This window comes from Nymphaea colorata, chromosome 9, assembly GCF_008831285.2.
Source record: "Nymphaea colorata isolate Beijing-Zhang1983 chromosome 9, ASM883128v2, whole genome shotgun sequence".
NCBI lineage: Eukaryota > Viridiplantae > Streptophyta > Magnoliopsida > Nymphaeales > Nymphaeaceae > Nymphaea > Nymphaea colorata.
In genome coordinates this window covers 1,903,083-1,918,822 of record NC_045146.1, presented here as the reverse complement: position 1 = coordinate 1,918,822, position 15,740 = coordinate 1,903,083, and the positions used below count along the sequence as shown (strand labels likewise).

Sequence of the window (15,740 nt, the reverse complement as noted above, 5' to 3'; positions counted from 1 at the left end):
GTCGAGCGGATCGAGACGTGTAACTTAAAAAAGTGGTGCAACCGAAAAAGTTTGTGAGAATTAACTACAAAGGTGTTGTGGGGGGTTGTTATTGAAGATCTCCGCCATGGTCTGTTCTAGCGAATTGGTATCTGATAACGAGTTGAGTCAACTTAAGCTGGAACATGTTCAGTTAAGCTCAACTCATTTGATAAACAACTTGAGCTTGAGCTTAACTGAAAACTTGAGCTTATAAACAAGTCGAGTGAATTCGGCTTGACTGAACTTTGAGTAATTTAATTTAATTTAGGTTATCATTTTTTTTGTAACTTTCAAACTTAAAACAGAAGAAAGAGATTATGTCAAATGGAGACTTTGTAAATGCGCTTAAAAGAGTCGAGCTTGACTGCGACTTGGTCTATTGAGTCGAGTTTGACCTTCTATAGCTTGACTGGAGCTCGTGCCGGTTTCAAGCTGAGCAGACGAGCTAGACTCGCTCATATACATCCCTAATCCTACTATTCCATCTAAGCAAAGTGAAGTGCCTTCTTCAGCACTTGCTTGTGTGGTCCAAGTTATTGGGTCACAGGTTTGGCTGAGGCAAACAAGCCACCAACTCTTGCCAGCAGGCTTACCTTCGCTTTGGACTTGTTTGTGTTACACCAACAACAATACAATAGGAGACCAATCGTTCATGTTGGCCAACAAAATATAGCATATTTGCAGACCGTTGGCTGCCAAACTGCCCTTTGAGCGGACTAGCTCGAGTTAAAAACTACTCCAAGGGAAAGTATATTCTATTTGATAAGACAAAAATGTTGTAGAAGTTCAGAAAATGAAAGCAAAAGTTCCCTAGATGGTATTAGCAATTCAATCTAGAAACTTGCAAAAAAAAAGTTCTTCTCAATCTCTAGTACAACAATGGTAGAAGTATTTTTTAAATAAATGCAAGAAAATATTGGAATAAAATTCATTGTCACAAAAAACGCCGTTTTTTAAAAAAAAACACGTATTTAATGCCAAAAACAGTTCTGCCATATAATACCCGTACTATTCCCGTTTTTTAAAAAAAAAACGTCAAAAAACAAAAAAACGCGTATAATACCCGTATTATACGTCATTTTCCCGTTTTTTGCCGTTATTTTCCCGTTTTTTGTCGTTTTTTATTAATTATTATTTTTTTATAATTTTTAAGATGTATTAAATGTTTAATTTTTTTAAAAAATTTGCCGAACTTTTTCCGTTTTATTCTTGATATATAAAACTTTGCCGTATTATACCTGTTTTTTTCTTCGCCGTTTAATACCCGTCCCTGTTTTTTGTGACAATGGAATAAATTGAGATATTTGGCCCAAGTCTTCTGCATTCATTTTAATATCATACGAAGTTGGTAGCATTGATGGGTTTGAATAGTATGTTGATTGACAGATTCTTTTATTTATAAGAACTTTACACAAACGATTGATTCGATGCAATGTAGTTATTAAGTAGTCTTCTGTATTCGTAGGGCACTAACCTATGAACCTATTTTAACTATTTGATGATGGACAGCTTTCTATGGCCTGATCATAATTTATTTCACATGTAGCTACATCTTCACTCGTAGCATCTGCTTATTTATTCCACTCTTCACTCGTAACATCTGCTTATTTATTCCACTTTCATTTGTTAATATATATGTATCTTTGCATGATAGAAAGACTAATGAATATATATTGAATAGTTTGGCTATGGTCATAACACTTGTTGGCGCTCTACAGGAAAAGAAGATGAGGTAGAAAAAGTGTAATTGTTGTAGACTATGGTGACATGGATTTTGATATATTCGACTTCCCAACAACGAAACTCATACTAAAATAAATTCTGGCTTGCAATCTCAAGTATGTTCAACATAATTTATATTTTAACTTTTTCAATGTATTTGCTTTTACCAGTAATAGCTTTATATGCATTTAGCATAGTTTTATTCTATAAAATTTCTTAAGTACAGTTTCTATTACTAGCTTTCATAAAATGCCCAATTGCACTTTTCTTTTTTGCTGACCATGTATTGAATTTTTTTACAATTTCACTGTGTATTAACAGTTGGGAAATATGAACGGCTGAAGCATGGTTCTTGTACAACGCGCATGTACCTAAAGATCATCACACCGATATTCTTTATTTACTATTGCTGCTATATGATTATTGCATGCCTTGGATTTAACGAATAAACTAAAGAAAGTATCCAACAGTAGATATTTATCATGGGAACATCATGAGAAAGTAATAGGTATATTAAGGAAGCTGAGAATTTTCAATGTTTAAGGCACTCTCTTTCTCTCCCTTGATATATGAACATTTTCATATTGGATTGCTTATAGGCTTTAATCAATGGTTTCAAAGGCGCCAGATATAAAGTTACTTCTTCAAATAAGTAAATGAAAACTTGTACCTGACTTTGGAAAGTAAAGACCCACTTTATCAACCATCAATAAAATTGATTTGGTGACTCATACAACAGTCCATATAGTCTTCATAATTGCTCAACCTATATACCATCGCATGCAACCTTTTGTTTTCCTTGTCGAAAGGAACAATATTATTCAATCCTCAATCTCACATTTGCAGGTACAGCTAGTGTTTCTTCTCTTGAATTTCCTAGTTCTAAATTTGATCAATGTAATGATAACTTCCTCTACCAAATGAAGTCCTTTCAGCCATTCCTAACCACATTTAATGTCAAAGGCTGAGAAAGATATCAAGAACTAGATGAATGTGATGATGCAAGATGTTAAAAAGTTGGACTTGTTCTGGACTAGGTGGGCTCGGGGCGTGGTGGGGGGATGTTAGATACCTTGAAGAGATCGAAGCCCTTCTCCCTTTCCCTTGCTCTGTGAAGTCCAATGCTGTTTCACGACCTATGTGGGGGCACAATGCACCCATCATATCACACATCTATCGTATACCGTCCAAAGGCGTAGCACCTACAAGAATCAAACTAACCATCAGACTTTCACCAGCTGCCAGTCTGACCAGCTACTCTAGACTCCTCAGCAATGTTTTGGTCCAAGTGAGTTTAGGACTGTAATACATGTTTTGGGTTCCGGCCAAGATAGGTCTATTTAAACCTAGACCAATCTAAATAGTAATTGGTGGAGCTTGGCTCAAGCTCAAGCGCCCAGTCTTGTGAAGACAAGAGCCGAACCATGATGTGACAATCAGTGGACGTTCCTGTGTTTCATTACAATGTTTTGAGTTACGCGCTTAGTTATGTAGTCTTCTTGTTACTAAACCTTCCTCGTAACGTTCTTATGAACGTCACTAAAAGTGATATACTTGTAATGCCACTCGATAATGCAACCAATTTGCTTGACCTGAACATACACAGGCTGGTTCTAGTATGCTTTAAGATCTATAGTTTTTCGTTGTCTCAAATGCCGTTCTTTAAATTTAATGCGATAAATTTATATTGGGCTTATAATCAGGAAGTTTGAGTCGGAGTTTATGTGTGAAACTAAGCATGGCCGATAACCCTGTTTAAGCCATAGATACGTATGACTACGACTAGATTTGGATTCCATCTCATATACATCAAGCTTGGTCAGATCATAATGGATCGATCCCCACAGTGAACCCAGGCCCAAGTCAAGTTATGCATAGCTTAGCTGAGCCCACACCTTTGCCACTTTCAGAGCTTGAACCGAGCCTAAAAAATTATACCGTAGCTAGTCAGGTTAGGGCGCTATGAAAAAAACATGCATCTAATTCGATTCCCATGGGTGCGATACCTTAGCATCTTAAGTGGTGGTTCATGATACATTGAAGACGCAGATGCAACCTCAGGACCTTGGAGGTCGGGGAAAGTGGGGTGGGGGCTTCTAGCTTCTTTTGTGAGAGGTGGGTTACTAACTTCTTACTCATTTTAATGCTTGAACTGAATCTACATAAACATAGTTACTTGTACATTTCACAAATATGCCTAAGCACCATTTTCCTAAAGTTTAATGTATATTAGAAAAGAATAATGATGTTCTTGCTTGTTAAATCTCATAGTCATGAAACATGCTTCCTCCATTATATATAACATAGACGAACTGGTGGCATGAAAGAGGCACATCTCGAGTTCGATCCTTCTGGAAATGACAGTCCACTATCTCTTGTCCGAGCATTGATACAATCCTAAGCTCTTAAAAAAAGGGAAGAGCTTCGGTTCCTTTTCAGTAGATCGTAATCCTCTCATTCACTAGAAGTACATGTATTCTTTAAAAAAAAAGGGCATAGCTAGCCTTCAATAATTAAAACCCTGCCGCCGGGGATGGGCCTACAAAGAATATCTTTTGTGCGAGAGCGAGAGAGCGAGAGAGAGAGAGAGAGAGAGAGAGAGAGCCAATAAAATGGGAATATATAATAAAATTTGAAGACAAGAGGTCTCCTAATACAAAAACAAACCCCAGAGAGAGAGGTGGTGTTTTGAACGTTTGGCTAGGAGGACCCACCAATCAAGCACCGTTGCAAATGCTTTTATAATTTCCCAGAGGCATTCAACTTATGTTAACAATTATAAAAAACCTCCTTCAACCCTTTCTATGTTATTAGTTAGCACGGGATGACATGTTCCTACATTTTATTAATGGGGCATTTTGATAATTTGCAGCAGAAGAATGTTCAGATTCCACTTTTGCCCTTATGAGAAGGTTTTCTATTTAATAAGTAGGGGCTTTTTGGTCATTTCTAGCCTATAACATATGGTCCCCTTTCGCTTCAATGCCGTTTAACTTTTAGACATTCTTCTTTTAAGCTGAAGGAGACTCATTTGGGTTAAGGGCAGAGGGCAGACCTTTCACTCTCCCTGTTAAATATAACCAGCTCCTAACAAGTAAAACTAAAAAAAAAAAAATGTGAATTGTGAAAAACTCTATTTAAAAAAAAAAGCCTCTTTTTATCAAGAGCAAAATGGATCTTTAAATATATTTTATGGGTTTTTCATTAGTACAAGATGGAAGCCGATTTGTATGTTATGCTGGTAACCTGGGAAACAGTATTGGTATGGTTCAGCTTTAGGGCTACTGTTGTAATTTTGAAAGAAAAAAAAATTATACATTAAACTTTTGCAATTATAGGGAGAGTGTCTTTTATTTAACCAATAGAGACATTTTGATTGTTTCCAAGCCATACCACATAATTTCTTGTTGAGGGCCATAACACCTAAACTGCTTGGTACAACATATACTTGCATATTGTTTTGTAAACTTAGGTAGACATTTGTAACTACCAAATCATTAAGTTGCTGCTTATAAATATATCAAAAGTGACTCAGTATTTGTAAACTCCTCTTTTTGTTTCTTAACATGAAGAATGAAATATCATTTTCCAACTTGAAGGGAGAAAATAGTTTTAAATGACAAGGTTAACCTAGTTCAGGTTAACTTAAAAAATTAGCTTGGAGAGCTTTTGGTAGGGATTGATTTGTTAATAGGACAGAGGCAGGAATGAATTTGTCATTGCTTATAAGTTAATGGTGAAGTTGAAAAGGACCGGTCCACTGATTTATTTACCTTTTACCTGTTTTTCCCTCCAATTCTCCATCACTCGTCACAGCAGGAGCGATCGGCCAACGGTCTCTCTCTTCGTCTCTCTCTCATGGCGGTGCTGAGCACGTCTGTTCTGCTTGTTCGGGCTCCTTCTCGCCCTTTAGGTCTCGGCTCTCTCCTCCGTTCAAACCTGACTCCTTCTCTATCCAAGAGGGGAAGGGTATTCTGCTCACAGAGGGAGCAAGACTCATCCTCCATCCCCACCAGAGTGACCGCAGATGAAACCCCTCGCCCTCATCCCCCTGCTACTCACCACCACCAACAACCTGACCTTGCTTTCAGCTATTCCTCTGCCTCCGGTATCGGAATCCGCGATCCCAAGGTCGTCGTTAGACCTCAACGTTCTGCAGAGTCGACGGTGGAGCGAGTAAGTTCTCTTGCTGATCTCGTACTGTTGAGTTCATTCTCTGAGTTTCGGGCTTATTCTGGTATACTTTTTGGGTATTCGTAGGTTTGTCCCTTAAAGGAAGTCGATTTCTCCTTTACTTGTTTATTATTTGGTTGGGTTCTTTTGGGTGGTCTTAGATGAAGGTGTGTGATTGACAGGGATAAGAATTTCTGTTTCTTCAGGTGATATTTGATTTCCGATTCTTGGCACTCTTGGCTATTGGTGGTTCATTGGCGGGTTCAGTGCTCTGCTTTCTGAATGTAATGCATCTATTCTCGACTCTCTTTTGTCTTTGAGATTAAGCTTTTCTCAGTCAGTTTATGAAGCAGATTATGGAAACTATTATCTGAAGTCTGTTATTTAGTTGGTCTTTATAACTGAAACTCTGACGATGTATACTAGTCTATCTGACTGAACAACAACATGATACACAGAATGTTGAATATTACGTTTGCTAGTTATATCAGAAAAAAATCAGTGTTTTGTGCTTATTGGCAAAATTTTAAAGGATCCACTTTTTTTTATTAGGGCAATGATGATACCAAAACAGGATGCGTTGGTGTCCTAGTCAATGCCTTTCGAGCAGCTGTATACTACATGTTACAGCTGCATTTGATGTCGTACCTTTAAGGCAAAATTAGTCTCAACCTCTGAAATGCACTTCCTTGCAAAGGCCAAATAGGCCTTGCACGGTGCTGTATTATTTATTTTCTATTCTTCAATATCTAGATCTTTGATCATTACGTTGTATACTGACCAGATATATTCTTCCTGTGAATCAGGGCTGTGTTTACATTGTTGATGCCTACAAGGTATATTTAAATAGCTGTGTGAAAGGAATCCATACCGGCCAGATGGTCCTTCGCCTAGTTGAGGCCATAGGTAAAAACCCTTGAGAAAATTTATTTCTGTAAAGTTTTGCCTTTGTTTTACTTATCTCACTGAAATTCAAGCATGTTACTTTACCCTTGTTAGGCCATGTATATGGCATCAATGCATTAATTAATATTCAGTTTTTCATTGCCTAACGACATCTTGCTGAACAGGGAAATACTCAAAGGAAGTCCGTATCCTAAACTTTCCTCTATGCAAAATAGTTCAACATGATCATATGTAGCTTTGATTACAAAGTCATCTATGCTGTGTTGCTTACACATCCTGCCCATGCGTTTGATACTTGAACTTTATTGTCTATTTTTATAAGAAACTCTTCAGAATATATTTTGACCTTTCCTTCCCTTTTTGCCTGTTTTAGACGTTTACCTTGCTGGTACTGTCATGTTGATATTTGGCATGGGATTGTACGGCCTTTTCATTAGCAATAATTCTTCTGATGTTCCTACTACTCACGACCGTGCTCTAAAAGGATCCTCCTTGTTTGGAATGTTTGCTTTGAAGGTACAAATCTTTGTGATGAAGTCCCACACTTGATATTCTGAAGTCTTCTTTTTCCATCTAATGCTCAGTATCATCTCTCTATTTTTTTGTAGATGTACAACTATGATCAATTCTCCATTTTGTCATTGTATCTATTGTTTGTTGAACTTGCTATAATGTCAAGCATTTCAGTCGAATTAGGAAGTGAACATTTTCTTAATGAAGATTGAAGTAGATTCCTTGAATCTGTGAGCTGAAACCCTTATATGCACAAGGCTTCAACTGGTTTTACTGCAAATACCTGGAGTCTGGTATGTTAATCTTTGTTACAAGGATTTAATAGTACAAGAGTAAGGTTAAAATAACAAGAGTGCCCTTATAAACATGCCTGGCCTTATAATACATACTTAGATGTACACAGTTTGGAACCTTTGGATTCAGATCCAGATTCAAACATAAATACATATGCACATGTATTTTCAATCTTATCAATCTAACTAAAGGAATAAATGAAGGATCAATGCATTTTTAGTAGCAACACCTGCACTTTTGAATTGAGAATCTAAACTATCTTCTATGGCATGCACAATATAAAATTAAATTTCTTCTCAAGAAGAAGAATAATGACTATAAAACTACAGCAATTTCCAGTGTGATAGTTCTTTACTTTTCTTATGTCCCATTGTTTCTTCATCCCTTCCAGAGTTCTGCAGTCCTGAACATTGAAGTGATCTCACAATTGAAGATTTTACTGAGATAATATTTCCTCCTCAGAGACAGATTTTGATTTTTTTACTTTCAACATATTGATCTCTTCCATGTGAACAGCCTTCTTAAAAGATGAGGACAAGAATAACCAGTCCATGGCCAGTTTATTAAGCTGAACATGGTTTGTTCTCCTTTTTTTTTTTTTTCAACACATGCTATCATATTGAAAAACCTGTGTAGCTTGCTTTGTGCAACTCGATGCTTGATATCCAAAATTGAAGTAGTAATAGTTTATTGTTCTGGCTACAACATAAAGTTCTGCCTAGGTGCCTAAAATCTATGTTTAAGGTTTCATTTATTCGGTTCTGTGTGACATGTCTGTTTCTGAAAGGCAACAGCTTTTTCTTATCTTGACTTACCCTGCTAAGTTCTGTCTCACTCTTAAGTTTTCTTTGCTGGATAAATCCAACTGGGTACATGGATTCCACATGTTCATAAGAGTAGGGACTAAAAAAGTCCATGAATTTTTGATGTGTTCGTTGGATTTTCTAAGGGTTTAAAAAACATTAGTATTAGCTTTTCCAAGTCTCAAAATCCATTCTACATATCATCCATTCATGATTTTTCCGTTATTACATTTTTGGGCGTTTCTGTTCCACCCATGTTACCACCCAAGTTTTTGACACCATTTTTTTTTAATAATAACAAAAGCAAACATGGAGTCTCCTACCAAAGCAAACTTGAGTAATGACCAAAACACAACAAAATGAAACACCAATAAAACATCAAACACTGTTTTAAGTGACACCTTTTTGATCCCACACAAAGACACTTAGACTCGAACAACAAAAATATCCACAAAGCCCAAACTCAACGTAGTGTCTAGATTGCCAATGCTAATCCATCACAAAGATTGAGGATGTCAATCCTGCAGCCCTTGATATCTCTAGAACTACTGTAGAGATAGAAAGAAGGGTCAAATTCCTTTGAGTATGTTAACATATAGCCATGAGTAGAACATGGCTCAACAAAATAAGTATATAATTATGTCAAACAAATCCATATGAGGAGTTATGGTCGCCATCATAAGTTATCAATTCATAATGCACCTTAGACTTTAGAGTTATATCTTATTATCATGAATGAGGTATACATGACCTCCATATGTTGCAAAGTTACAATGGTGGATCACAACCATGAACATGGTCATTGTGACGAGTTATGTCACATGGACTCAAAAAGGGGTCGCACCCATGTCGACACGACGCTGGTGCTGCTCCGGCACGCACCCCAACTATGTCCTTTCTTATGCAAGTTCAAAATATTTTTCATTTTTTTATTCTCTCTGTTCCTTTCTTTCTTTATGTATAATAATAAAAGTAAAAAGAAAAGGACAAATTAAGCTAAGAAACAAGCTAAAATTATACATGCTATGAAGACATACATTTATATATATAATTATATTTAAATATATATATTATATATATATACACCCTCGCCACACCCTTGCACCCAAATTTTTTTGGATACGGCACATCGGCACCGGCACCAGCATCCACACCCCGCACTCATGTGACATAGGTGATGAGCCTTCAACTGAAACCCTGTGGGCACAATACACAGGTTGAACAAAACATGTCTTTACTAGGCGATCTATACTGATCGAGGGTAACCTTTAGTGAAGCCTCCTGAGACATCCCAGATCGCGACTGCAACAGCAAGATCACACCATCAACATCACTCGGGTGGTAGACTGGCCCCTCTAGGCACCCGAGTTGAGGGGCCAAGAGACGCCTTGCTCTCCAAAAAAAAAGAAAAAAAGAAAAAGAACCTTGGGCCCTTGTGCCACCTAATACTCCTAACTATAAAATATTACAAAGGACCACCTAGAAACTTAAAGTCTTCTAATTTAACACTCCCCCTCAAGCTGAAACATACATATTAATCATGCTCAGCTTGTCACAACATCTAGAGAAATCAATAATATGAAGAGCTTTGGTGAAGACATCTACAGTTTGACCTTTAGATGATACATGAATGGTGGCTATGATTCTTCTTTCAACAAGGTCCCGAATGTAATGGTAGTCCAGTTCAATATGTTTAGTTCTTTCATGGAAAACTGGATAGCTTGCAATGTATGTGGCTGCCATATTGAAACAATACATCCTCATGGGAAGAGAAATTGACACACTTAGGTTAGATAGCATGGATTTAGCCCAATTCATTTCAACGGCAGTTGGAGCCATAGCCTTGTACTCAGATTCTGCACTAGATTTTGACACTACACCTTGCTTTTTATTTTTCCAAGATATAAAGTTGTTTCCCACAAATACACAGAATCCTGTGGTAGACTTGCTGTCTTCGACTGAGCCAGTATAGTCAACATCACTATAAGCTTCCATTTCCAAGGACTTGCCTTTTGTGAACAAAAGTCCTTTACCTAGATACAGTTTCAAATATTTGACCACTATTAATGTTGCATCCCAATGAACTTTCCTTGGTCTTTCCATGAATTGACTTAGCTCATCCATTGCAAAACTAATGTCTAGTTTGGTCACAGTAACATAGAGGAGTTTTCCAATGAGGGATCTGTATGATTGATAATCCATTAATTTTGATTAGTCATCATGAAGATGTATGCATGGATTCATAGGTAGAGTTGTTGGTTTATCTCCTAGCATCCTGGTGTTCTGCAATAAATCAAGAACATACTTTCGTTGGGATAAAACTACATCTTGTTGCGAGCAACTTCTATTCCCAAGAAATATTGTAGTTGATCAAGATCTTTTGTCACAAAGTGTTTTTGGAGAAACAACTTTGTATCAGAAATTTCTTGATTGGAGCACCTGTCAGGATAATATCAACATAAACTACTAGAATGGTCATACCCATAGAGTTCTTCTTGATAAACAGAGAATGATCAAGAGGGGATCTCGCAAAGCTATACTTTGAAACCACCTCAAAGAACTTGTGGAATCATGCTCTAATTTGAGTCCATATATAGCCTTCTTCAGTTTACACACTTTTCCACACTCCTCTTGCCAACTTTGGTGGTTGTTGCATATAGATAGTCTCATCGAGACCATTATACAAAAAGACATTTTTGACATCAAGCTGTTATATGTGCCATTCATGGTGTACAATCATGAAAATGATAAGACGAATGGTTCCCAACTGGGCAAGAAGAGAAAAAGTCTAAAAGAAATCAACACCATAGGTATACGTGTAGCCCCTAGCAACCAACCTAACTTTGTATCTTTCTACAGAACCATCAGAATGATATTTCGTGAAGAATACCTACTTGGAACCAACAATGTCACAATCAAGAGGAGGATCAACAAGTTCCTAGGTGGCCTGCTGAACCAAATATCTCATCTTGCATAGCTTGTCTCCACTGGGTATCTAATAATGCCTGTTGGTGACAAGTAGGAACTACATGGATAGTCAGAGCCTTGAATAAATTGTTGCATATTTTACCAACACCGTCAGTAGAAACAAAATGAGAAATGAAATGTAAAGTACATTGTTGCTTGCATTTGCAAAAAACAATAGGTAAGTCCTGACAGGGATCAGATGTATCTATAGTGGACTCAAAGTCCTGACAGGGATCAGATGTATCTATAGTGGACTCAGATAAACTAGGTATACTCACCTCAGATGTACTTACCTATTGAGAAGAAATTGAGGAATGATCATGAGAGGGGTTCTGTCGATGTGTGTAGACCAGTGCAGGATCACGAAACTTGGAGAGGCCAAAAGGAGACTCACATGGGAATGACTCCAATGGAATGTGAGGGAAAAGTAGTGGGTCAGATGATCATGGCATCTCAATAGAGGTAGGAGAGAGACTATAATAAGGCTAAGACTCAAAGAATGTGACATCCGTACTGATATACTCCTTTTGAATCAAGAGGTCAAAACATTTGTAACCTGTATGATTTCTAGAGTAGCCAATAAAAATATACTTAATTGTTTGAGTGGTCAATTTATCACGGGTAGGCCTAAGGATGTGAACACAAAGCATGTGCAACCAAATATTTTGGGATCGATAGGAAACAAGGGTCATTGTGGCCCTGTGGGCAATGTTGTAAAAAGCGTATCGTAAGCCGTATCGGTCTGGCTTTAAGATACGCTGTATCGTAAAATATCGTATCGTAACCGTATCGTTTTTTTTTTTTAAATCAGAAAAAATATAAAAATTTCTCAAAAAATAATAAAAAATCAATAAAAATTACCGTATCGTACCTGTATCGTGCCATATCGTAGCGTATCGTGCCGTATCGTACGATACGATTTCGTATCGTACGATACGTACAACACTGCCTGTGGGTACACAAGTTCAATGGGAACCTGGTTGTTGATGGAGGATGAGAGTAAACGGACAGTGAGGATGACATCTCCCAAAGAATATGCAGGTGAATGAGTATGAAGCATTAGGGAAAGTACCACATTTATAAGTTGACGATGTTTTCTCTCAGCTACTCCGTTTTGCTAAGAGGTATGAGGACAAGTAAACTGAGGGGAAATGCCATTATCAGAGTAGAATTTCATTAAGGTAGATACCTGGAACTCAAAAGTGTTATCAGTGCGAATGCTTTTAACAAGAATACCAAACTGAGTCTTTATTTCAATAATAAAGTTCGTGAGAGTACATATGACTTCAGAGTCTATTAACTATGATATGGAACTTTGACTTTTTAACTTTTAAAACCCAGGTAAGTGGGATAAGTAAGTTTAAGACATTTTCTCTGTTACATCAATTATACATCATATCTGCAAGATTAATTTAAGCTAACACCCTTGTAAGACCACATAATACAATATATATATATATATATATATATATATATATATATATATATATAGAGAGAGAGAGAGAGAGAGAGAGAGAGAGAGTTCAGGAAGGCTTTTCTGAATTTTTCTCTGGTTTATCTGTCAATTTTTTTGCGAGGAAAATCTTGGAAATTCAAGAAATAGAAATATAGAGAATAGTAGAAAAGTTTTCAAAGCTGAGCTTTCTACTCTTTTCTTTTTAAAACACTGACTAGCTCTGATAAAAGTTTTCCCAAATTATGAAAGGAAAACTAAAAAAATATATTTAAAAAAGAACTCTCTTAAAAAGTGGAAAATATCATGATGTTATTGCAATGTTTATTTTCTCATGATATTTCTAAAATGTTGTGATATTTTGAAATGGTCAGCAATATTTACTACTATCATACGTGGGTATTATAGTCAATTGACTTTTCTTCTTCTTTTCATTTTTTTTTTCAATTTTTGTTTTCTTAAATCCATTTGCAAGTAAGTTTTGTAATGATGGTTTAGTGGATATTAGCTTTTGAATGTCCCGAATCCGTCATGCTACGGAGCCTTCTTGATGACCCAGAAATGAATGGTTGTAAATGCGACAATTAGGATAAACATAATTTTTTTTCCTTGTCTAAAAAGATGAATGGATAAATGAATTGTAGGTTTTCCGTTTTTGGCAATTCTGAAGTCTGAAGACTCTGAACCCATTTAGCCATAAGATCAGGTCAAAACAACACTGCTTAATGTGAGATGAACTAGATTTCACATGCGGGTAATTGTAGCAATCGTATATCCGATGTATATGCTATTATATATAGATCTTAGATTATGCAGTACACAGTATGTCACTTGTTGCGAGACTTAGTATTTTTATGTTCTTTTTTTTAGAACTCTAAGCAAATGGAATTCAAAATGTCTTAAAATGGATGAAAAAACATGTGCTTTTGGATATGCAGAATGGATATTATGAGCTAAAAGTTTAAGATCATTAATTTTTAAACACTCTTGAAGTCTGTCCATACGTTGAAGGTCCATAATTCTTTTCATCTCACACTCTTGGGCATGTTATCCATCTATACAGTTAGCTCATAGAGGGCTGGTGAGCTGGATGTCCCAAACAGCCAGATAAAGTGACGTTTGTCTCTCTCTATCTCTCTGTGTATATATAGTCTTTTCAAATTTTCCTACCACACCCTCCATATTCACATGTGCACCAACACTCTGAAAAATTCCAATTTATTGAGTCACCTTTGTGCAACTTCAATGCTACTATGATGAAGATGGTGCCATTTCCAATGCAATGACCAGTATGCTCAAATATATCACAATGGACCAAACATTTTAATTCATGAAAAGGCTATTCAAGCATTAGATCTTTGAAGCCCAATAATAATTCTTATCAAAGGGTTCATTCAGCCTCCCAGGACTAATGGCTACAATTGCGCATGTCTACGTTTGGACTCTACATCACATCACAGTTGGTAGACCATAAATCATCTTTATCGTTCTTAGCTTATAGCTTCTGGTTTTTATCGCGTCCTGTTATGCATTACCTTCGTAGATTGTGTTTGGGGCCATTCATGGCTACATCTCCATGCATTATATGCACAAATTCTCATGTTTTGTATTAGCTACCTATTTTTCATTAAGTTTGGGCACATGTGAACTTTGGCTTGTGATATTTCTACATCCAGTTCTTGCAGTGTTCATTTCTTAGAACTTTTAGTTAATTATGTTTCTAGGTTTGTATATCATTCGTGCTTTTTCAGTTCTCCTTTTGCTCTATTTGCTTCGATGGCTTTTTTCTTTACACTTGACATGAGTTTAGCAAGGTCTGTCTTATAAAATTGGACTACTTTTTAGCTCTCCAGGATATTTCTCTAGTTGAGAAAACTTTATTGTACTGAGATTGGGAACTCTTAGCACCGAAATGAACTTGCAGAAACACATGCACATTCACATGCGTATATATGTATATGCACATAAGACCATGTTCATAGTTGCAGAACATACTTTGAAATGTGACACACAACTTTATGATATGATTTTAGGAACGACCACGGTGGATGAAGATCAGTTCACTTGATGAACTAAAGACAAAGGTGGGTCATGTCATTGTCATGATTCTGTTAGTCAAGATGTTTGAAAGGAGCAAGATGGTGAAGATAGTCACTGGAATGGATCTCCTTAGCTACTCCGTTTGTATTTTCTTGTCATCTGCTTCGCTCTACATCCTCCACAACTTGCACAACAAGGTTGATTAAGATAACAAAAATCTTTCTGTAATATATATGACCTTTTTATTTTCTATTCCCCTGTATATGAGTCTGCACACGTCCTGTAAAGCATAATAAATAATAGTAAGAGGCTTGTGCAGAAAATTATGGAAAGGTGAAATTTTATCATGTGGCTTGGTAGGGCAGTCAGATGGCCCTGATGAGCCGTCCCCCTGTCCCTATGAATTTTGTAGTCAGGGGCTTTCTCTCTCTCTCTCTCTATATATATATATATATGAAGTTCTTGGTTTTCTTTCAACAATTTTTTAGCAGGCATTTTTTACCCAATGTTTATCTTGGGAAAATATTGACATCTACAAAAATGTAAAATACAATTATTGAAAAGAGTTTTTTGTTACGAATATATTGATGAAGTTACAAAATCGCCTAAAATTTAAAAATACACATTTTACAAGAAAAGTGAGAGTGTAGCGATAATACCTTGAAGTGATATCGAGAAATATTCTTTTGGTGATATTTTCAAAGCATTATGACTCATGAGATTTGCCCTTTAAAAATAACTTGTGTTATTTTGGCGATGAGAACTTGATAGTTTCGACATTTTGCCCATGTTTGTGACGCTGAGTTCAACATATTGTTCTTAGGCTTTTTTAGTGAGGGTTTTCTCCA

At 36.5% G+C, this 15,740-nt stretch overlaps 1 protein-coding gene across 1 annotated transcript; it reads left to right on the top strand.

Annotated features, from left to right (window-relative positions):
• The first annotated feature begins 5,532 nt into the window (after window positions 1-5,532).
• LOC116259967 (uncharacterized) lies at window positions 5,533-15,320 on the top strand. Its single transcript, XM_031638007.2, has 5 exons — window positions 5,533-5,919; window positions 6,123-6,200; window positions 6,723-6,822; window positions 7,196-7,338; window positions 14,886-15,320. The coding sequence occupies exons 1-5, from the start codon at window positions 5,602-5,604 to the stop codon at window positions 15,096-15,098; spliced, it is 852 nt and encodes a 283-aa protein (XP_031493867.1). The 5' UTR covers window positions 5,533-5,601; the 3' UTR covers window positions 15,099-15,320.
• The last annotated feature ends 420 nt before the right edge of the window (window positions 15,321-15,740 follow it).